Source organism: Grus americana (genome assembly GCF_028858705.1).
Source record: "Grus americana isolate bGruAme1 chromosome 34 unlocalized genomic scaffold, bGruAme1.mat SUPER_34_unloc_2, whole genome shotgun sequence".
In the NCBI taxonomy this organism is placed as follows: domain Eukaryota; kingdom Metazoa; phylum Chordata; class Aves; order Gruiformes; family Gruidae; genus Grus; species Grus americana.
The window spans coordinates 174,002-197,784 of NW_026561321.1; the positions used below are offsets into that span (position 1 = coordinate 174,002).

Consider the following 23,783-nt stretch of genomic DNA (forward strand, 5'->3'; position numbering starts at 1 on the left):
CTGCCAAAGCCATTGCTAGGCAGCTGGAGGGGACGAGCCTTAGGAATTCTGCTCCTAGAAGGAGCGCTGCCAGCTGGAAGGGCAGGAGGAGCAGATGCATGACCTACCTGCGTGCTGTGTCCCCACATTTTCCCCCAGTGTCTGCAGCGCTGCTTATACACCGTAATTGTTCATAGAGTTTTGCGGCAGATGCTGACTGGGGGCAATGCTAGGCAGACAGGCGTTTTGCTTCAAGTCCCCAGCGTCTGGGGCTTTTCCTGTCACCCTTGCCTTTTTCAACAGGTTTCTCCTCCCCTTTAGCTGGGGAAAGAGAGGCAGCGGCAGTAGCCGGCTGACCGCCCGTGGGTGGTGAAGAGCAAGAGCAACAGAGAGGGCTAGGGTTTTCGAGGGTCTCTGGTGTGAGTGTGACCTAAAATCAGAAGCGTCTTCAATCATGGGTCTGCAGCAGGGCCTGTGAGAGAGCTGTAGTCATCACTGATGGAGCAGCAGTAGTCCTCAACAGAAACAAGACAACAGTGTTTCTTTCCATGCCTCAGAAAGAAAGGCTCGACAGCAAAGGTCATAATAAAGCAGATATTTAATAACATCACTTCATTTCCACCCTTCTGTTTTAAGTCTGTCTGTGGCAGGAATCTGCTGCCGATAGGAGTCCGCTGCCTTGTCCATGTTGGCCTTCATGCACGCTGCCAGGCGGGAGACCGTCCGTCCGCTGGAAGTACCCTCCAGGCTCAAGAGACGCTCCAGTAAGGAAAGGCAGCAGCTCTGCCGCAGCAGCCAGGCTAGCCTCTTCCTCCTGCCACACAAAAGAAACTGCTGGGCCCAGAGGCACTAGCTGTACAGTGCTAAATCGGACAGGGACGAGGGAAAGCGGAGCAGCGGACAAGCTGGATACGCCTCCTGGGAGGACAGGGAGCTGATGGAGGGAGGGCTGCCCGAGCGGAAGGGGACAAACAAAGAAGTGCTGCCGGGGGGAGCTGACCGCTCGGGAGGGCACGTTGGCACTACAGCGCCGGGTGGGGGGGCAAGCCAAAGGCAGGAACTGGCAGGAAAGGGGGTATCGCCCTCTGAGCTTCCTCAGTCCCACACCTCCACCTACTGCTCCTTCCCCATGTCCTGGTCCTGTAGGTAGTCAGGGCCCGGCGGCCGGAAGATGTCGCGCTGTACGGAAAGATAAGACCCCTCTCCTAATAGCCAATAGTGTTTAATTTACGACGTAAGCAGACGGATGTGATGTTGTAAACCTAAGCTATATAATGCTCTGTTGCCCACCAATAAATGCCATTTGCCGTCCACCACATTGGTGTCTGTGAGCTAATGGACCGAACGACCCGGGGTTGGTCGTCGTGCCGTTCCTGAACCAGGTCGTCACGCCAACGACAGGCGACAAGTGGTGCCGAAACCCGGGAAAACTCGCCTGGAATCGGGTGAACGGTGGCCGGAGCGGCAGGACCAGCCCGGCGGGGAGGACGCTCCCGGACCAACAAGGAGGATGGAAGCCCTTGTGAAGGTCGTATCTCAATTACAGAAGCAGTGGGGGATTGATTGTAAACCTAAAGTTTTTACTCTCGCAGTTGCGAGACTTTTACAAATTGGGGTCATTGACCAGCCGGTGGATATTCTCCACCCTGAAGTGTGGGAGAAGTGCACTAGAGCGTTAGCCGAGGAGACGATGTCCTCGGGTCGTGGGAAAAACCTTAAATCATGGGGGAAAGTGGTACACGCCCTGCAGAAAGCTATACAAGAGCAGGAGACCTGGAGGGCGGCAAAGAGCTGTCTGCTGGCCACTCCGAAATTGGGAGTCGGGGCAGCCACACAGACTTTGCTCCCCCCAGACGCTGGTGATTCTGCTGAGCCTAAAGATCTGCAAGAGGGCGACGCGTCCCCTCAATCCCCAAACCCCGACCCGCTTACGGAAGGACAGAAACGAGCTAAATCCTTCTGGGGTGCGCTAGCCGAGGAGGCCAGAAGCACCCCAGAAAAATCAGAACCTAAAGAAATCTGGACTACGCCACCGCCCTACGCGCCCCAAGATGGCGCCGAGCACAAAGAAGAAGGGCAGGGCGAGAATGCCTCCGGCGGGAACAGGGAGGAAGCGCTAAAATCAACAAGCGCACACAAACAAGAAGGGGAGGAGAACGAGGAGGAGAAAAGCGGCGGGGACGAACGGGGAGAGAAGGGGGGCGGGAATGAGGGGCGGAAACCCAATCAGAGCGGCTATCGGAAAAAATGCCCTCATAGGGCAAACACCCTGTCGGTCAGAAGGCGAGGCGGGTCAAGATGGAGGGAACGACCTACCCACAAGGGAAAAGGGCGGGGCCGGAGCCCGACAAAACGGTACCGGAACCCGGAAGTAACCAGTCAGTCGAGTTCCGACTCCGGATCAGACGCTTCCTGGGACGAGTGGCTTACAACTGATTCGAACTTAGAGGAGAAGGAAACGAAGATAAACAGAGTCAAGGGCCAAAATATTCCCATCCAAATTAAAGAGGAACCAGGAGGGGGAGAAATCCCTCTCACGGACTGGAGGAAAATAAAAGACCGCATGCGCCGACTGGGCCCCATCGGCCGCGCTAGCATTCCCAGTCCGGGTGACGGATGGGGGTCAAAGGGTCCACTCGCCAATAAATCCTAAGGATATACAAACAATTGTTAAAGCAATCGCAGACAAAGGGCTCAATTCTGCCTTGGTTTCCACCCTAATAGACGGGATTTTCGGAGGAGACGATATGCTCCCATTCGATATAAAACAGACTTGCAGACTGATCTTTGACGGGGCAGGGATGATTGTTTTTAAACAAGAATGGGAGGACAACTGTACGAGGCAACTAGCCCGAGTAACCGGGGTGGACCATCCACTACACGGCTCCAGCCTACAGCGGCTAATGGGTACAGACCCAACAATGATTACCCCCCATGCACAAGCCCAGGGCCTGCGGGCCCATGAAGTTATGACAACTACTCGTGCGGCCAGAGAAGCTATCCGTGTAGCCTCCAGAGTTGTCGCCAAGCCATCGCCATGGTCCACAATAAAACAGAATGAAAGTGAGAGTTTTACACAATTTGTAGATCGCCTCCAGGCAGCGATCGACTCCTCGACCCTGCCTGTGGAAGCAAAAGGCCCGGTCCTTGCAGACTGCTTACGCCAGCAGTGTAATTCGAAAGCCAAAGAAATCTTACGGTCGCTGCCAGCGGGATCAACTATCGCGGACATGATTAAACGTGTCGCGAATGAAGAACATCTAGCCCCGATTCAAGTTGCCGTTCGCACCGCAATAGCTAATATGATGGTATGTTCTAAATGTGGCCAGGCAGGCCACGTCGTAGCAAACTGCCCTTGGCTTAGGGACCCGTCAACACTGCCCGCCCCGCGTCAAAATCGACCCAGAGGACCGTGTTGGGCTTGTGGAAAGAAAGGGCATTTCGCCAGGGAATGCAGATCTAAAAACCAGGGAAACGCAAAGGGGAGGGGGCACCCGGGCCGCACACAGCCCTCTCCCACTTGGGACATAAGGCGGCCCAACTATGCCAACCCCGAATGGGGCGAAGCGCTCCCGAATCCGCTGCCCCCTCGACGGGCGACCGACTTTATGGTTCAACCGACGATCCAGCCGAACCCGTCCCTGCCTCAGGGACAGCAACTACCACCCCTCGGGGGCGAGACCCCAGGGTGGCCCTGACAGTAAGGTGTGATAACCCGCCGGTGGTGTGGGGAATCTGTTCCCTCTACAATACCTTAGATGGCACCACCATTAGCGTCCCCTTTTTGATCGATACCGGAGCAGATGTTACCGTTATCCCCGAAACGAACTGGCCCCCACGCTGGAAACTGGAAGATGCCCCCTTGGTGGGTGGAGTCGGAGGATTAACTCGAGCTCGGAGAAGCGCCCAATTAATAGCAATTACGCTTCACACAGAAAAAGGACCAGAGAAAACCATCAACCTTTTCCCATATGTCATGTCAGGAGTCCCACCCCTGTTGGGAAGGGACGCTCTGGCTCTATTAGAAGCCAGGGTGACAAATTTACCATAAGGGCCACTGCTACACACCCACTTCTACCAATTAGACTGACGTGGAGATCATCCGACCCAGTGTGGGTCGAGCAGCGGCCCCTGTCGAAGCCTCGAATGGATGCTCTTCTTGAGCTAATCGACCGCGAACTACAACGAGGCCATATAGAGCCTTCTACTAGCCCATGGAACACCCCAGTCTTTGTAATACCCAAACGATCGGGTGAGGGATTTCGCCTCCTCCATGACCTACGTAAGGTAAACGAGAAAATTCAACCAATGGGTCCCGTCCAAACGCTGTTACCTATGAACTCTATGATACCAGAGGGACAGCCTTGCGCTGTTCTCGACATTAAAGACTGTTTCTTTTCGATGCCCCTGCATGAGGAGGATAGAGAACGATTTGCCTTTTCCGTCGTGTTCCCAAATAGCCAACGCCCCAATTTACGCTTCCAGTGGAAAGTACTACCCCAAGGAATGATTAACTCGCCTACTATCTGCCAAATAACGGTAGATCGGGCACTGGCACCGGTTCGACGCAGCGACCCGACTGCAACTATCATTCAATATATGGATGATATTTTGATCGCCGCACCGTCAGGGAGTCAGGTGGACCAGCTAGTGTCGACAATTTCAGACACTCTAAAAACAAACGGGTTCGAAATCGCGAGTGCAAAAATTAAAAGAGGACCATGTGTAAGTTTTTTAGGAGTAAACATCACGAGCTCCTACATAACCCCCCCCCAAATGAAAATCCGTCGGAACATCAAGACGCTCCACGACATGCAACAGTTAGTAGGATCCTTGCAATGGCTCCGCAATATCGTCCTGGTCCCTCCAGAAAGCATGTCCCCCTTATACGACCTTCTGAAAGGTAAGAACCCATGGGAACAAAAAACTTTAACGACAGAAGCAATGAGCTCTCTTGACTTTATTGAGCAGCAGATATCGTCAAGCTCACTCGCCAGATGGAAGCCAAATGTATCACTCGATCTGTATGTGCATTTTACGGCAGGAGGGGGAGTAGGGGCACTGGCCCAGGGCCCCCCCGAAAAAGCTCAACCAATACAATGGGTAGTCCTGGGAAAACCATCACGTGCATTCTCCCCAGGAATCGAGTGCCTTGGTAACCTCATCATGAAAGGCAGAAAACTCGCCCTAAGACATTTAGGCATTGAACCTGCCACAATATACCTACCCTTCCGCAAACAGCTCCCAACGCAATCAGTAGCAATGTCAGAACATCTAGCTGTAGCCCTCGTCGGATTTGGTGGAGAAGTCCGGCATGCCAGAAAGCCCCCCTGGACTCAAATGCTGAAAATCGTCGACATCGACCTTCCACAGAAGGTCATGGACCGGCCCCAGCCGGGACCAACGGTCTTCACAGACGCATCCTCAGTAACCTCAACCGCGGCAGCAGTATGGCAATCGGAAGGAGAATGGCACCGTATCAAAATGACCGATCGTGTGCTTTCAGTTCAACAGCTGGAAGCGGCGGCAGTAGTACTGGCATGCGGACTGTTCCGAATGGAACATCTCAATATAGTAACCGATTCAATGTTCGTGGCCAAGCTTTGCTTAGCCATGTCAGGACCCGGTGTGTCGACGTCTACAATAGCTCTAATGCTAGAAGAAGCGCTTTTTTCCCCGAAAAGGTACCATATCAGTCATCCACGTCAACAGCCACGACCCAATTAAAGGCTTTTTCCAAACCGGTAACGACAAAGCAGATGCCGCTGCTAAAGGATTGTGGACGCTAAGAGATGCCCGCCAGCTACATGAATCCCTCCACATTGGAGCTAAAGCACTAGCAAAGAGATGTGCCGCCAGACCCCCTGCCCCTCTTCAGCCTCTACTCCCTGTTTACAGCTCTCTGTTCCCAGCCACCACCAACCCCCCAGCACACGCGTCCCCGGCTGCAAGCTGCTTTTCACCCAAAGGCGTGCTTTCACCCAAAGCCGCTCCTTAATGCCTCGGTCCTGCTAAGGCCTATGCGTCAGGTTAGGTGCGGCCTCAGGTCTAGGCAGGTCTGGGCCCAGATGGCTGGGCCCAGAGGCAGTGGCTGTACAGTGCTAAATCGGACAGGGCCGGGGCTGGGCCCGGGTAGGAAATGGCTCTTCCTCCCCCGGGTTCTCAGTTCTGCTTCTTACCAGGCCTCCTGCGGAAGGGAGGACGCTCTTCTGGCAACATAAGCGGCACACGGCAACTTTTCCACCTGCGACTTGGCAAAGGCTTGAACGGAGGTCCGGGGGAAGTGCCTTCTGAGCAGGCACAAAGCCTTCCTGATCATTTTCTTTGCCAGCTTCGTACGTCCCATATGACAGCAGACCTGCACAGGAAAAGGGAAACATCCCGGCGTGGACTAGTTGCCCAAGAGACTGCAGGAATCTGCCAGTGGCTGGAGATGCCAGGGATGTCCCCTGCAACTGGGGAAGGCATCCAGCTCCGTCCCCCAGGAGATCCCTCCAGGCCTCCCTGTCTCTTTACCTCCCCTTTGAGGCTGAAGAAGGTGGCCTCATCAAAGCGGGCTATCACATTCGCTTTCTTCTCTACTGAGTTCCTCAGGACCTCCGCTTCGTTCAGCTTCATGAGGGCCTTTGAGCAAGCACACAGAGAGCAGGTGAGCGTGGGTGCAGAGCCCATGGCCAGCCTCGTCCTCCCGCGTTGTCCCCGGCATCTGTCTTAAGAGGGGCTGTTTCACCCCCGGGTGCTGGCAAGCAGTGCAACTCACCATGTAGCTGTTGGAGACATGCAGGTAGGCAGCCGCACACTCCACAAGGTAGTAAAAGGCCCTGGCAGCATCGCCCATTGCCATGTAGTGGCGAGCCAAAGGCACAAGCACCGATTCCACGATGGCTTTGCATTTGCACGAGCACGCGCCGTCGTGCTTGCCGTCAGTCTTGCTGGGCAGCTGAGTCGTCTGGTCGCTCTTTGCCAGAAACCATTCTGCCATACTAGTCCGAGCACAGTTCGCAGGGGAAGAAGAAAGCAAAGAATACATGGGCATCATCTCTACTGGCCTTTCTCCCCACGGAGATGGCATCAAAAGCCCTTTGTTCAAAGCAGAGCACAAGGCCACGGGCAGGCATGACTCTTACAGGGGCTTTGCAGGTAGGGAGAAAAGACAAGCTGGGCTTTCTGTCACCTCCCACAGGCAAACCACCCGAGTCCCTGCGGTGGCTTTTCCCCTGCAGATTTTGCAGTGCTACTCTGTAGGAACTGGAAAGCAAGGGCTGCTCCAGACGATCACTCTGAGCCCACGGCCATCCTCAAGCACTCTCTCATCTCCATGGCCATCTCTCCTCCCAGCTCCCACCCCACACAAAGCCTGTTCCCTTAGCCAGTGTCACAAGTAACTGGCAGCCAAATGCCGGCGCTTCCTTTGTCTCCTCTGGAGACCCTGAGCTCACTGCCTTCGAAAATAATCAAAACCTTGTCTGCTCACCCAAAATCCTCCTCCCTGAAAGCCTTCTGCTGCTGCAGAGCATCTGCAGCATCTGGAAAGAAAACAAGGGGTTAGACACCGCCTCGCGTACCCTGGGGTAAGAGCTGCTCTCCCTCTCCCAGCGGGCTTGCAAGGATCCTTGCAAGGGTCCTGACACACTGAGGACAGTCTGCAGCAGTCATCCTTACCACCTGGGCTCATCCCTAGCAGACCTGCTCCCACCCAATTCCCCACACACACCCCTGGCCTCCTGGAAGGCCTGGGCTGCAGAGCATGGTGCACAGCATACCCTCAATGGCATGGGTCCTATCCCTCTTCATCTGTTCTCCTGCGAGCACCAAGGCCTCCCAGCTGCGTGAGTCACCCTGGTCAGCAGGACCCTGACAGCTCCCTCCATCCTGGGTGCCGGTGACAGCGAAGCGGTGGAAGTCAACAAAGTCCCCTTGGCCGCAGCTCTTGCATTTGTGCGCGTGCCGCTCCAGGAAGGCGGCGCACTTGCGGTGCAAGGCGACCCGCTGTCTCTCGAGCCACAGCTCGTAGGCAGCCTCCCGCAGCAGCGGGACACAGAAGGCCAGAACGCCAGACCGCCGCTCCACGGTCTTCTTGCTCCAAGAGGGCCTCTCCGCTCCTGCAAGGCAAAGGGCCTCTGCATCAGCCCGAGCTGGGGCCAGGGCTCAGGGCTGTCCCAGCCAGGGCACGAAAGTCATGCCTTGGTGCGCATCCTTGGCAGCAAACCAGCGCTGCTGCACACCGAGCCTTGCAGCACAAGGCAAAAGGGCCCGGCTTGCCTTACTGACGCTAGCACAGCCCTGGGGACACAGTGCTCAGCTGCACTCCAGGCTGGCGCTGGGGATGTCGCTGCCGGCCGAAGCAAGCCCTGGCCAGCGCTTTCTCCCGGCTCTTAGCAAGGCAGCGGCCAGCCTCCTGAGCTTCCCGCCCTGCACCACAAGGGAATCAAAGCTAGCGTGCTTTGAGATTGACTTGTAAGAGCTTTGGACAACCCATCCTGAACAGCCATGCCTGTTCCATGGCTTCCATCACCGGGGAAAGCGCACTGTGCCCTGGGGAGCCCGGTGGGACACAGCTGGGAGCTCCCTTGTCCACCTTACTGCTACCACTTACCATGCCCTGCCTGCAGAGAGCTGGCTGGCCCCTCGGTAGCATCTTGGACATCTTCTGGCACCTCTGTGCTTTTCAGCCACTTAAGGATGTTGTCGCTCACCAGCATGTCCAACAAGAAATTCATCTTGTGCCTGATGTCAGCGGGAAGGATGTGCGACAGCAGCTGGGTGGTAAATACCAGCCCGATGACAGCTGCAAACTTCAAAACCGTCTGCTTCAGCGGCTTCATCTGGTCCAGCTGAGCCAGCGCAATCTCTGTCAAAACGAAGCAACACGTCTCTCTCTTGCCTGTTCCCCACGCTGAAGCTGGAGAGGCCAGAAAGTTTCAACCCATGAAATGGGGTAGGCTTTGGCCTCCTCTCCTCAGGACTGCGCCTGCTGGACAATCGCAGCCCAGGGTAAGCGTCTTCAAAGTGGCTCCGCTCCTGTTGGAATCGCAGACCACAAGGCCTGGGGAAGAGCGAGACGCTCAAACAAATGTTCCCCTACCAAGGGCGTGGAGGGCAGTATCCAGCAGGTACAGGCATCCCATGAAGCGCCCTACCAGATCTGGAGTACGATACTATTCCTTTCTTTTTTTTCCTTTTTTTTTTTTTTCCCCCCTTTTTGGGCAAAACAACTTAATAGCAGGAATGCTTTAGCAAGATGTTTCTGCTCATACAGACGTCTACGGCTAGAGAGGAGGGACACTCATTGACAGCTCCCCCATCCAGCTCCCCTGGCTATGGGGGGATTTCCGTGCCAATCCACAGGGAAACAAGATGGATTTGGCTTGGATTAAGTGCCCCGAGACCAGCGTTAGCTGGGGAACTTAGAACAGCGAGATAGAAGCTGCGTTCAAAGTTGAGTCAGAGGCAAGTCAAAGATTTTCCCCAGCAAAGGATTTGTTCCTGTGAGAAAAGGGAGCCATTTTAGTGTTGCACTAATAACCTTTTCTCTCCTACCTGCTGCTGGAAATCAGCCAGCAGGCTCACAGCCCGTCCACACGCAGGAGGGGAAAACGGCTGCCCACAACCCCAGGTCCCCCAACATGCTGGTCGGACCGGAGCCACCTTCCAAGCAGAGCTCCCAAGCTGAGAGGGTGACTCTGCAGCACACAGATGCCCAGCCTCCCTCTAACCAATGCGCCGGGAAGGGGCCCCAGCACAGCCATGAGCCGGCAGAGTGGTGCTCGGCCCCTCACCTTTCAAAGCGGTGGGCAGCACGGTGTTCTCCAGGTTCACATCTGGTCTGACGATGCAGACCCTGCCATCATTCCCGGCACTGGAGCTCGAGGTTGCTGCCAGGGCTGAAGTCTCGACTGCAGCAGCTGGGTGGAGCAAAAGAGCACGACTCAGGCAGTTTGCAAAGTGACTCGCAGCTTGCGAAACGTTTCAAAATTCACCTGAGATGGGACAAGTCCCACCTGACATGGTCCAGCGCAGGCACACTGACTGGTCATGAAGCAGAGCAAAACAGTTTCCACTGCAAGCCTTTCTTTGCATGGCCCTCCCAAAGATGTTGTGCCTTCAGACCAGCTTTCCCCAAACATCCCTCGGTCAAAGCTTCCAGACTTCCCAGGTGGCGACCAAATGCCCCGGGACAGAAAGCAGCAGCATTGCTGCCTTCGACAGCGCTACCTCCACAGCCAGGGAAATTGCCGGGGATAATGCAAAACGTCACGTCAGTCCTGGCTGTTCCCAAGGCCACGGCACTCTGGCTGGCATTGCGCTCTCAGTGGGGTTTGTTCTCAAGCGAGCTGGCGTTTGGCTAAGGTAGATTACGTGCCCATTAGAATGCCTAAACCCACCAGAAACACGCATGCTCCGGAAGGATTTCCCCTGTGCTTTAGCCCCTCAACCCCCACCGCGAGAATTTAGGTCCCTTCAAGCCACCAGAACTCGCTAGCCCCCACTTTGGCTGTCCCAACAGCAAGGCACACAGAGCCCACACCTCCACCAGACCAAGTTCTGCACTGCTGCAAGATCTGACTCTGCCCAGATCCACGGGGGAATGACGGGGCAAGGCTGTTCTGTGCAACAACTCGCTAGTCAGCAGCAAAGGTGCTTACTGATCAGGCTCTCCCAGTTGTCCTCTGCTTTTTCACCCCGCCTCCGGGCGCGGAACAAGAGCGTGTCCTTGCAACGAAGGCAGCGCAGCAGCTCCTCGCAGTAATATGGGATCCCCGAGCTTCTTTGGAGCAGGAACCTGGACAGGAGCAGACCCAGCACAAGGAAAGTAAGGTGAAACGCAGTTCAGGTGGGCAGCAAGTCACTCGAGCGTGACAGGGTAGCCAGCATCCTTGTCACAGCTACACCTCACTTTTGAAAGGCACGGTCCTCCCGCTGGCTTGGGCTTTCGGGCCCCCCTGAACCTCCAGCCTTCGCTGACGCCCGCGGAGAAAGAACTGCGCACAATGCTCAAAGCCCAGAGCGCCGAGCCCTGCCTTTCCTCTCCTCAGGAGCCTAGATCCTCTCTGGCAGCAGGGCGGACCTCTGCCCCGGGAATCTCCCCCACGGCCTGGACACCTAGACCAAGGCTTTTTCACACCCCAGCCAGGCTTGGGCTCGGGACTCTTCCTCCCTGTGCGACAGCGAAGGGCTGACACCTCCCACGCTCTCTGTCCAGGGAGCTGCCCCGCTCTCAGCTCACACCTGCCAGGGTGAGGCATAACAAGCAACCCACATCTGGTACTGGCTGGAGTCCGTGATGCTTCTAGCAGCCTTGCGCTCCCTTTCCTGGGGGGTTGATTCCCTTCCGTGGTCTGCAGAGGTTCAAGCCCTCAGGAAGAGTTCCCCTGCCTCAAACTTACCTCGCTAAATCCCTGGGGATGCTGACCACTCCAAGGTCCTGGCAGACTTTCTGCACCACAGCTGAAGGTTTCAGCTCATCCAGATGAAGATAGATGATTTTCTGGGACGTCCTGCTGGCTGCTGCGGCTTTGCAAAAGCTCTCTGTTCTCGCGTAGCCCGGAGCTAAGCTCGTGACCATGAAGAAGGAGACGTTTTGGAGCACGGGTGACATGATACTCCAGGAGGCAGGGTCGATGAACTGGGCGTTGTCGATGACAAATATGCCAAAGTCTCTTCCGATGGCCTGAAGAAAAAAAGCAGGTTGTTCTGAGGGAAATCCGGTGGATTCTCAAGTGTCTTCCAGGGGAGGAGATTTAGCTTCTGTCTCTCTTGAGGATGCTCTGCAGTTTCTCCCCAACACTCCCCTGCTCAGAAGCTTACTGGCTCTCAATTTCTTTGAGAATTTAGGGTCACACCTAACATCACTTGCCCTGCAGGAGGAGGGAGCTTGGGCAAGGGAAGGCAGAAGACATTGTTCCTCCTCCACAGCAGACTTTACGGGAGGAAAGTTATTGGGTGTGTTTGCTGGGCTGCGAGGAGCAGGTGGAGAGTGGGGGCGCGATGACCCAGGCACGTGGTCCTCCTCCTGCCCGCTCACACTGCTGTGGTGCAGAGCCCGCAGCCGGGAGGGTTGTTTTCCTTCTCTGACCCAGGAGGAAGGAAGGAGAAATGCTCACCTTCTTTAGCACTTTTGCCCAAGCCGAGCGCAATTCCCTTTTTCTTTGAGTTTCGCTCATCTTGCGAACCTTGTCTGAAATGGGAAACTGGCCGGAAAAGCAAAGTCAGGGAGAAACATCGCTCCAGGGCTAGACACACCTACCCACCAAGCAAGACCACAGAGCAAACCGCCTCTGCTGGCCTCAGCACCGTACCTCTGCCCCAGACAGCTGCAAGGAGCCACAGTGGGGACTTCACCTGGAGCCAAAAGCAGAGGCCCTCTGGTGAGGGTCTGGGCAGAGCTGGGGCTTGGGGGCGAGCTGAAGAGCTGGTTCTCTGGCTGTGGGAATCTTGGGCTGGCTGGAGCAGACCACTCACACAGCGGTGACCTCAGCATGAGGTCAGTACCAGCCCTTCTGTATCAACTCTCCGGTGCCACTTCCAGGGTGCCAAAGGCGGCACCGGGCACCGCCGCATGCAGCGCGGGACATGAACTCACCACAGAGAGGGAGGGCCCCCCCGGGCCCAGGAATGGGAAACGTGTGCTCTGACCCCTGCGATTCCCACCCCTGAGCTAAGGCACTCCCAGCAGCGTGCCCACACGACGTCAGACCCAGAAAAGGTCACGAGAAGGCCTTCTCCAGGGCCAGAGCGGCCTCTCGCTCTCACCTTGACAAGCAAAACGTCATTGAGGAGGCAATAGCTGCTCTCTTCGATTGTCCCTCGGAGCTTTGTCCGCAGCTCGCGCTGCCTGGCACGGCACGATTCACGCTCCTGGAGGTCCAGGGCCCTGGCTGTCAGCGCACCGAGGGCAGAGAAGGACTGCCTCATGTCGACCTCCAGCAGTTCCATGGCAACTACCCTGCCGTGCAAAAGCAAAAGGGACCGAGATCCCCAACAGCCCGAGCCTTCTAAGGCAAAAGGGGTGGACGTGCCCTTGGCGGGGAAGGTCTCTTCAGCCACCCATCCCAAAGTGCTTCCCAGAGAAGGCCAAGCTTTTCACTCCTCCTATGAGAAAGGGCACAGAGGGGGCAGTTGCTGCCAAGCCACTGGCAGGGTCCAGACCCTGTGTCCCCGCAGCACCCTGCGTCTCCCAGGTCTCGCTACGTGCCCCCTGCAGAGGAACTCATGGGGCTAAGAGGCAAGGATGGAGCAAGTGGTGAGTTCGCCTTTGGGCTCCAGACCTTAGCAGTCTGCCTCCCAGAGCACAGGAAGGCTTTTCTGTCCCAGTGCTGCTTCTGGGAAGCAAGCAGAGGGCAAGCAGGGCTTCTAAAACAGGCCACTCCACTGTTTGTTGGGTCTGGAGTCAGGCGAGCAGCAACTGAGCTTGGGCTCTTTCCTTCTGTCTGTTCCTGGCCCAGAGGGGAAGGAGGAAAGGCCACGGCTCAAGAAGCCACCTCCAGCTCCCCAAAGAGGCAGAGGCGGGAGCAGAGCAGGCAGGAGCTCCTAGGGAGCGTCTCCAGGAGGCTTTCTCAGAAGGCTGCAGTCCAAGGGCCGGGTGCACTGGCGGAGGGGCTGGAGCGTTCCGTGGCTCTCAGGGGATGGGCAGGGGCAGTCCCCAAAGCTACAGGTCGAAAATCTGTACCTGTGGCCAGCAGCCTGGCCTAAATAGGCCAGTTCAGTAAGTAAGTGGCTCTTGCCGGAGCCCATCGTGCCTTCAAATGCCAGGATGTGCCTTCGTCCTAAATCCTTATAGGCTTTCAAGCAGCTGGCAAAGAGGTCAAGCTCCTTCTCCCGACCTGTGAAGGCAAACAAGAAAACGAGCTGCTGGGGCATGCTGGCACCCTCCACCGCAGCTTCCTTCCCTGCCACCACGTCTGCCAGCCTGCCGACACTCAGGCCTTCTTCCCGCCCACTCACTCATCCCAGCTTTTGCACCTCTACCATCCGCAGAGCAGCAGCGGACCCACCTGCCCGCCTGCCCCACAGCGCAGCTCCCATGCCCTCTTCCCTGCCCCTCTGCCCTCCACATGCCGGCCCCATGCAAATCCCCACAGTGATCCTGCTCAAGACCGGACGGGATGATTTGAATTGCTGCAGGCAGCTCTGTCCCAAAGAGACTCCAAGCATTTCCTCGCTGTACCGTGAGCCACAGAGCGCTTCCCAGTAGCTAAGGCAGCACCTTCGGGCCTCGACTGGTTTTGGCTGGGCTAGAGTTAATTTTCTTCAGTAACAGCTCGTATGGTGCTACGGTTTGGATTTGTGACCAAACATCGGTGTTGATAACACAATGATGTTTTATAGTTATCGCTGAAGAGTGCTTGCACAGTGTCGAGGCCTTTTCCATTTCTCACGCCACCCCACCAGCGGGCAGGCTGGGGGTGCGCAAGAAGCACGTGCGCAGCTTTTGCTTTACCTATTAAGCTGTCTGTATCTCAGCCCACCAGCGTTCTCACTTTTACCTTTCCGATTCTTTACCCCATCCACGGTGGGGAGCAAGCAGCTCTGTGAGGCTGAGCTGCCTACTGGGGTTAACCCATAACAGGGCCCAAAACATCCGGCAAGATACCGAGTGATTAAAGGCATCCCCTGTGTCCTGACAATTCCATGTCTACGCCCAGATGCTGCCAAGAAAGGAACTCTGAGGAGTACAAGGGGGAGAACCCACCACCAAAACTCTCCGTCAGTCTGGCAGAAGGAAACCTCTTTCCTGATCCCAAAGACAGGAATCAGTTTAGCCCCCAGGGTGTGAGCAGCTCCATAGTTGAAAGGAACCTCCCTACCAGGTCTGGAGCATGGCAGGGAGCACCAGGCGCCTCACCCTGCTTTCCAACCCAAAGATATCAACCAGGTAGGCACCAAGACAGGGGTCACTTAGGGCCGCTGCAGGCAGCACCATCCCTGGCAAAAGCTTCTCCCTTCCCAGTGTGACACTAAGAGTGACCAAGGGGAAGAAACCAGGGTTCAGAAGAAGAGCAAGGCGTTCTCCACCTACCCAGCAAGGGGACGTACTCTGACCTCTCCTTGGCAAGACCCATGCAAAACATGCTAGAAGCAGGGGAAAAGAAAACAAGCCAATTAGCTGGTGAGAAGCCAGGGGACATAGCGAAGCAGCCTGGCGTGGAAGGGCAGGATGTGCTCCTCGGGTACCTGCTTTTCTTTCAAGCAGCGCATTATCCCCCTGCACACTCCTCCAGCCAGACAAAGTTCAAGCTGACACGCTAGGACAGCTTCAAGCATAAAGAAACCCAGTGGCCACGGCGGGACAGGAGAACATGTTAACAGCCCACCACCAGAGGCCAAACCCAGAGAAAGTGGAGACAGGGTGTGCAATGTTGGCTAAGAAAAAGAAGCGTCTTGGAAAGGAGGATTTGTGTCACTGAACGGGTTGGGATGCCAAGCACCTGGCACCTTTGGCTCAAGTCTTCCTGTAGTTTCAGAGACGGCAATGTTAACATTCAAACCGTCATCCAAAGAGAAGGTCAAACCCCTGGCCCAGAGGAAGGGTTGAGATTTCAGCAGGAAGACATGAGGAAGAGTGTCCCTATGGTCCAGGTTTCCCCATGGGAACCAGACTGGCCCAAAGCTTCCTGCTCAGAAGCAGCTGGGACAAAAACCTCCTTGGGTCAGCGCTACCAGGGCACATGGTGGAGCAAGCACAGCACGGAAAGCACAATGGAAAGCCATTTGGACAGAGCCTGCAGGGCCAGGTTGTGTCTACCAAGACACAAGAACCTTCCCCATCCCTTGGCTTCACTCCCGCTCCCTCAGCAGCAGGAGACGGCAGCGGGGAGAGGCAAAAAGCCTCTCCACAGGGAAGGGAGACCAGCTTGGTCTCTCTCTGCAGAACTCCTCCTTGCTGGCCAAGGCTGCACCTTCGGTGCCACCGTCCCCTCATCCAGCCCCCTCAGAGGACACTCACCTCCTCTTGGCGATCCCCACGTATTGATAGATAGTGTCAGGACAGCTAATGCCTTTCATCTCTCTCGCTGGCAGCTCCTTGAAGCAGTAAGGGGGCAGCCGAGAGGCGGCGTAGGTCACTGCATCACAGGACACCAGCCCGGGGTACTGCACCATCATCCGGGCTGCCAAATTCACCTTCTGGCCAATGACTGCCAGAGAGAGCAACCGAGAGAGAGAGTGAGAGCGCACGCGTTGATGTACCTGTGCCACCAGCCCCATGGTGCCCTTCCAGGCCAATGGCTGCCTCACCTCCGGCACAGGCCAACCCCACAGCGGGGTCAGCAGAACCCAGGGGAACAACCGGCCGCAGAGCCCCTTCTCCCACCCTGGGCCACCACCGACGCCGCCTGGGCCGTTCCTGACCGGCTGCTGGGCAAGCCTCTCCCAGCCCGCCTTCCTCTTCCAGGCTGCCATGCTGAAGCTCCCGCGCCTCAGACGCACGCCTCGTACCTGTGTATTCATGCCTGCCAGGGTGGCCAATGACTCCGCAGAACACCGTCCCGCTGGTAACTGCAACAGACACTGCCCTGGCAGACAGGGAAACAGCCTGGCTTCAGCAGCGCCCCAGGTGCAGTCCTGCCCGCCCAGCTTCGTCCCTTCCCGCACCTCCCCTCGGCGCTAGCCTGGGCCACCTGCCATCCTGCCCCACCAGCACAGATCTCGGGGACGCGGGGAGCTCAGGGGTGCAACATACCCGGGTTGCAAGGGACAAGGGACAGGGCTAGGGACGTTTTGGGCACTTCCCCTGCAGCCGCATCCCCTGAGCTGTGACCTGCAGAAGGCCAGAGCTCTCTCCTGAGCCAAGAGGGAGGGAGGAAGGCGCCCACGATGTCACCAGCTGCGAGGACAGGTGGCTGCGCCCCATCCCCGTTCGTGGGCCAGTCGCCCGGGAGTCCTGCCTCCGGCACCATGGAGCCTCTCGCCCTCGCGAGGGCTCGTTCCAGCACGGTCTGCTTGGAGGCACTCCGCACGGCTGCCGCCTGCCACCTCTCAGGGCACTGCTCCCTTCCCGCCAGGGACAAAGCGGGGGGGCACGCTACAAGGCTCTCACACACTCACTCTTTTTCCCCGAGCAGGGCGGAGCACGAGTTGAAGATCTGAATAGCACTCTGCAAGGCGTGAATACTCTCGTAGAGCAGCTTTTCTCCACTGAGTCCAAACACACAGAGGAACATGCAGCCCTGCCAAGGACAGATGCAGCACGTCTTGCTACGATGCCTAAGAGCTCGGAGTCTCTCCCTCTTGCTCACTGCCCACCCTCTCACTTTATCAAACAGGAGGATTTTGTTGATTTTGCCCTGGTGAGGATGGAGGACTTCTAGCATCATCCTGCTGGCATTGTTGAGGATTGTGTGGAGAGCCTCCGTGTCCATATCTGCAGCAACCTGCAGTTGGACCAAGAGGCTGGTGACTGGCCGTAGCTCAGAGAAGAGGTCCAGCGGCACTCTGTCATCAAACTGGAAGACAAGAGCGTGACGACTTCACGAGCCTGCTCTCCCGGCGGCTTACTGCCCACACCAGGTACCGAGGGAGAGCAGGCGTACTGGCAGTGGCAGATACTACGGGGGGAAGGGATAAATCTTCCTCTCGGTGCAAATGACGGGCAGGCCGCCCAGCCTGCGGCAGGCAGATACCGAAATGTAACGCAAATGACAAAGGAGGGAAAGGTGCTCCGATAACACCCCATCTCGGGACAGGGATGGACATGAGGGGCGAGCCTCAGGGATGCTCTAGGGACGTCAGTGGAATCTCCCCGTTATCCCACCATCACGTCCGCAACACATCCAGAACCATAGCCACGGAAAAGACAAGAGAGGGAGAAGTCCGCCTGCCACCGCCCGTGTCTCTCTGAGGACAATGCACACAACGGTGCAGCACTGGTGCCCCTTGGCTCAGTTTCCCCGCGTTGCCGTCGCAAGGTGCATTTTCTTTTGTTTGTCTGTTCTCATGAGAACTCCACCTCCGCAATGCACCGCTGCTTCTGCCCTCCAAAAACGCAGCCCCCAGCAGTGGTGGCCTGGCCGTACCTTCCGGAGAGCAGTTTCTGGTACGTACTCCCTAGGCACCTCCTCCACATTAGGAGGAGAGCGGAAGAAAGCAGGCCTCACGGCACCTGAGGAGAGAAAGTGCAGGTGGTTGCTGGGAGGATGAGACTACGAGGTGCTGGAAAGTAGGGGCTGGCACTGGAAACGCAGGTGAAAGAGTCTTCTGCATTTGTTCATGTTCCCACCTCCGGATGCTCAGGGCAGAGCTGTCCCCCGGAAGGAGGAGGCAGCAGCAGCGACTGCCCCAGCTCGTGCCCAAGAGGGCCAAAAGCATGAGTGCTAACTGAAAGAAGGGGAGAGGACGGAGGTGGTTCCTCTCCAGCCCCTGAAGCAGCCACCTTTCCGGGCAATCACAAACAAGGTGAAGTTGGTGCTCACCTTCCTTCTCCAAGCCATGGCTCACCGGGTGTTGTACGAGCTTGCGTAAAGTTTCTTGGCATTCTGACCGAGACATCTGAACCATGCCCATAACCTGAAGACACACAGAATGGAAGCACTGCCACTGGTCTCCCCAGGAGTCCCAGGGGACAGAGCCTGCCCTCCACTGTCACTGCCCAGAAAAGAGGAGGACAAGCCCACCTGGCTGCACGGGACAGCAGTGCTTCCTCAGAAGCACCGGAGCTGGGCAGGCATCCCCCAGCTGTTCAACAACGGCTCCATGACCCACAGAGGACATTGCTGGTGGGGCCAAAACCCTTCCCGTGCCTCCCAACCCCTCAAACCAAGCAAGCCCAGCCCACAGTTACCCCCGAGAAGGAAGGACGAGAGCTTCAGCTGCCTGCCCACTTTCACAGCTACGGCTCTCTCCACACTCAGCTCCTCAGCCAGCCTTCTGACACCTCCGTCCTTCACGTCCAGGATGCGGGTCCTCAGAATGGCTCTAGAGGCCATCCCATCCACCTACCTTCACGGCTCTTTTGCCTGCAAGATGCTGGGTCCTGAGCCGGTGCTGCTCGCAGAGCTCCCAGGAGGAGGCTGAGAGGATAACTTCACCTGCATTCGCAAGCCGTTCGGCCTCACAAACTTCAGACAGGACCTTGCCACAGATAAAGAAGTACTTCTGCCTCCTGTCTCCGACAAGCAGGAGGCTCATGGGCCCTGCAGAGATCCCTGGCGAGAGAGAGAGAGAGAGAGAGACAAGTGGAACTGACACAGGGAACATCCTGAGCTCTACAGCCCCCAGCATCTCAGCTGTTCAGAAGCTCATCTGAGGCCCAATGAGGAGACGGGCGTTATGGAGGGGGGAGCATCCCTCCATCCTACTCGGGGGATACTGACACAGGTCCCTGAAACGGGTGTCTAGAAAGAGACAAAGTCAACATTGACAATGTGTGGAGAGGGCCGGGCGTCTTAGCCAGCTGCCTGCCCCAGAAGCCCAGCAGAACAGCGGGTTTGATCGCTGCCTGCTCCGTGTACGTGCAGGCAGGTTGTAGCTGTTTTTCTGCTGGAGAAAACACAACAGCCTGCAAAAGCCCTTCTCACAGTTCCCCTTCGCTCTGTGTGAAAGGCAGGGGAGAATGCAGCAGGGGAAGGGATGCACAGCTGCCCCCACCTGAAAAAAATGAAAGCACAACTACCTCCCACAGACATCTGTGCTAAAGCAGACATTCCAAGAGCCTAACACTTGGTCTGACACCCGCTCTGCCTTTAAGCTTCCTCTGCATCTGCAAACGCACGCAAACCCAGCAGTCCTGGTCTCCCATCCCCGCTCTGACTACAGCTGGCCCCTTGAAGGCTCCCGGGAGATGCTTTCCTTTGGCAGTAGCCCCAGTAGGGAGCCCCGCATTCCCTGCTCCTGAGAAGCACCCTGGAGAGCCACAGGAGAGTGCCACAGATCTGCGCCCGGCACAGCGCCCGTACCTATCTTCAGTCGCATCTTCTGACCCATGTGTGTGTCGCGACTGCCGTACTTCGCCTGGATCTGCTGGCTACATTGCAGCACCAGGCTGATGGTCTTAGCCAGCTCCTGGGGTCGTGTTCTCCACAGCACCAGCACAGCATCCCCTGGGGAAAGCGATGAAAAGTAAAGGCTCTGCTGAGACCCGAGCCGAGCAAGGCTCAGCGGCAGGGACAGCAGAAACTGGCCGACGCGCTGAGGAAGATGGGCTTTTGGGAGAAAAGAAGAAAGTTGGAGAAAGGGCACTGCTTGGGGGATGCGTGCGTGGCCAGAAAGCTGGCTCAAGGTGCTGCACAGAGCCCCCTGAGGAGGAGAGCGGAGCAAATGGCCGCCACAGCAGTTAAATGCTGCAGATCAGTACCCGTGGGCATCGTCGTCCTAAGTACCTACCGGCAAACTTCAAGATGTCTCCTCCAAAAATCAGCATCTCTGCAGACAGAGGGAAGGAAAGGAAGACTCATGTGGACTCCTTCTTCCAGAAGCCACGGAGCAAGCTCCTCTGCCTGGAGAGGAGCACCCGAGCGAGGGTGCACCATGGGGTGCAGCTCAGGAAAGCACCACTCCGGCCTCTCTCCCAGGCTCACAGTAGCCACAGCCCCGGTACCTACGCAGCACGCAGGACCTCGAGATACCACCCAATCTTGGAAAGGTGGAGGCTGGAAGGGACCTCGGGGGTCCATCTGGTCCAACCCCGCTGCTCAAGCAGGGCTGCACAGAGCCAGCCGCCCAGGACGGCGGATAAATGGGTTTTGAACAGCTCTAAGGAGGAAGCAACCGGTGCCGGTGCTCAGCCACCCTCGCGTTCAAAAAGCGTTTCCCGACGTACGGAGGGAACCTGTGTTTCAGCGTGTCCCCGAGGCACGGCCTCTGGTCCTGCCGCTGGGCACCGCTGCAAAGAGCCTGGCTGTGTCCTCTTTGCACCCTCCCTTCAGGTTTTAGACACATGACTGAGATCCCCCCCCACCCCGAGCCTTCTCTTCTCGAAGCTAAAGAGTCCCAGCTCTCTCAGCCTTTCCTCATAGCAGAGATGCTCCAGACCCTTCATCATCTTTGAGGACTCCCTCGCTTTGCTCTACAAGCGCTGCCAAAGAGATGGCCACAACGTGCTCACAGTCAGCTCCGAAGGGTCAACACGTCCCCTCTGAAAAGGGGCTCGTGAGGGTCTCACAGACAGACAGACCCTGGCTGCTCTCACAGAAAGCCCCAGCCCTTCCAAGGAGGCAGAACCAGGCTGCCCACCATGTCTGCCTCCACCCTCCATGACCAGCCTCATGGCCCGATGCCGGACAGTCCTGCAGCGTGGCTCTTACCCTCCAAAACATCACACAGGTAGTAATTGAGGGTTTGCACCAGCTCATCAGTGCCTCTGGCTGTGCCGCTCCTCTGGGTGAATTTCTCTGTCAGAGCAGTGAAACCTGTAACAGGGACACTCAGAAATCAGGAAATGCCCCTGTGGGCCAAAGGACCTGGCAGCCAGTTCCACGCTGCCTGGCCCGAGAGCCTGTAGGTCACACCTTCCCGTGCCCTGGCTCAGTGCTGGTGGCAGCCGTGGTTGACCGCTCAGGATAACCCAGCCCGCTCTATTGTGAGCATCCCAGCAGAAGACCTCAGCAACGATCACTCTGTCTGAGGGGCAAGGGCAGGGCTCCAAAGGGGCTGGCGTGTCCCAAAACGGCTCGTGTCCATCCATGGTTGCTCCTCCCTGCTCACCCCACCTGAAATATCCGCAAAGAGCAGCACTCCGACGATATTCTGAATGGGAACACGGCTCACGGGGGCACACTCAGCGAGGAGCCTGGGGACGAAAGTCGCTGCTTTCTCCAGCTCTGAGCGCTGAAGTTTCCTCTCCCAGGCAGAAGCCATCGTCAGCGCCCTGTGGCACACGAGGTACCTCAGGAGAAGACAGCCGTGCCCAGCTGCAACAAGGACGGGGACCTCAATGCACAGTGAGCCCGGGGCTTCTGTGCGGGACGACAGGCCCTCTGCCCTCACAGTGTGGTCACAATCGTCTGGCAGTGACCTCCTCTGTAGCTCATCGCTGACCCGTCAGCTGCCCTCAAACAACACAATCAGCCAGCGGTGACATCCTCCGTACGTCATCGCCTGCTGAGCGGCTGCCACCGTGCCCAGGCTCCCTCCCTGACGCTGAGCCACTGACTCAAGAGGCGGCCAGCACCACCCGACTTCTTCGAGGACGATGCCGAAGGGAGGCTCCTGCAGCGACCTGCTGCCCAATTTCCAGCTGCTTCCCCGTTCCCGAGGACCTCCGGCACCCGCAGCTGTTTGCTAGCGCTGGTCCTCCTCCCTGCAGCGACACAGCCTGTCGCCATCTTCCCAGCAAGCTCGCTCCTTCTCTTCCTCCCTCGCTCCCTCCCAAAGGGCCCCCAAACGCTCAGACAGGGGAACCCCGCAGCTCTGCCGTCTCTCCATCCGCGCGGCGCTTTGTTCCCATCGCTTCTCCAGACCCTTCACCGGTGTGGTGGGTTGACCCTGGCTGGGGGTCAGGTGCCCACCAGAGCCGCTCTATCGCTGCCCTCGTTCACCAAACGGGGGAGAAAAAGTATAACGAAAAGCTTGTGGGTCGAGATAAGGACAGGGAGAGATCACTCACTAATTATCGTCACGAGCAAAACAGGCTGAACTTAGAGAGGGAATTCATCTAATTTATTACTAAGCAAAACAGAGTAGAGGAATGAGAAATAAAATCAAATCTTAAAACACCTCCCCCCACCCCTCCCATCTTCCCAGGCTCAACCTCACTCCCGGCTTCAACCTCCGCCCCCCCTCAGCGGCACAGGGGGACGGGGAATGGGGGTTACGGTCAGTTCATCTCACGGTGTTTCTGCCACTTCTTCCTCCTCAGGGGGAGGACTCCTCTCATCGTTCCCCTGCTCCAGCATGGAGTCCCTCTCACGGGAGACAGTCCTTCACCAACTGCTCCAGCGTGGGCCTCTCCCACGGGGTGCAGACCAGGAGCAAACTGCTCCAGCGTGGGTCCCCCACAGGGTCACAAGTCCTCCCAGCAAACCTGCTCCGCCGTGGGCTCCTCTCTCCATGGGGCCACAGGTCCTGCCAGGAGCTTGCTGCAGCACGGGCTTCCCACGGGCCACAGCCTCCTTCAGGTGCCTCCACCTGCTCCAGCGTGGGGTCCTCCACGGGCTGCAGGGGGAATCTCTACACCCCCTCATCCTTCCTCCACGGGCTGCAGGGGGAATCTCTACACCCCCTCATCCTTCCTCCACGGGCTGCAGGGGGACAGCCTGCTTCACCATGGCCTTCACCACGGGCTGCAGGGGGATCTCTGCTCCGGCACCTGGAGCACCTCCTGCCCCTCCTTCTGCACTGGCCTTGGTGTCTGCAGAGTTTCTTACTTCTCACCTCTCTCTCCGGCTGCAAAAGCTCTCTCTGTTTTTTTTCCTTCTTAAATATGTTATCACAGAGGCACTGACTGGCTTGGCCTCGGCCAGTGGTGGGTCCATCTTGGAGCCGGCTGGCATTGGCTCTATCAGACATAGGGGAAGCTTCTAGAAGCTTCTCACAGAAGCCACCCCTGTAGACACCCCCCCCCCCCCCCCCCCCCGCTACCAAAACTTTGCCACACAAACCCAACACAACCGGCTTCGTTGCTCTTCTCACGCTCGCGGGGCACTTTAACCGCCCTAGCCGCGGAAAGGGTCCAAATAGCACCTTACGTCACTCTCGGCCAAAATCAGCGTTCACCCTCAAAACTGCAAACGTCAAGCCCCTGCTCCCAGGCCAAAGGTGCCAGACCCAAAATGCGTGCCTGCCCTCAAACCTCCCTTGGTGGCCCTCGCACAGCCCCACGCACACTGGGGCTGCGGGCTCACCTTGACACGTAACGGTTCCCTACGTCT

The 23,783-nt window shown here is 57.3% G+C and overlaps 1 protein-coding gene across 1 annotated transcript; it reads right to left on the reverse strand.

Moving 5' to 3' along the window:
• Positions 1-467: 467 nt before the first annotated feature.
• On the reverse strand, positions 468-21,771 carry LOC129200175 (adenylate cyclase type 10-like). The gene is made up of 24 exons (XM_054811453.1): positions 21,624-21,771; positions 21,219-21,323; positions 20,299-20,337; positions 19,872-20,015; positions 18,916-19,121; positions 18,390-18,483; positions 17,994-18,079; positions 17,232-17,423; positions 17,026-17,147; positions 16,417-16,493; positions 15,926-16,115; positions 14,999-15,051; positions 13,649-13,802; positions 12,733-12,925; positions 12,084-12,170; positions 11,367-11,650; positions 10,626-10,762; positions 9,759-9,875; positions 8,576-8,830; positions 7,743-8,081; positions 6,740-6,954; positions 6,496-6,603; positions 6,159-6,337; positions 468-793 (listed from the first exon to the last, which is right to left on the reverse strand). Exons 1-24 carry the CDS (start codon positions 21,769-21,771, stop codon positions 592-594), a joined length of 3,726 nt encoding a protein of 1,241 aa, XP_054667428.1. The 3' UTR covers positions 468-591.
• Between the last annotated feature and the right edge of the window lie 2,012 nt (positions 21,772-23,783).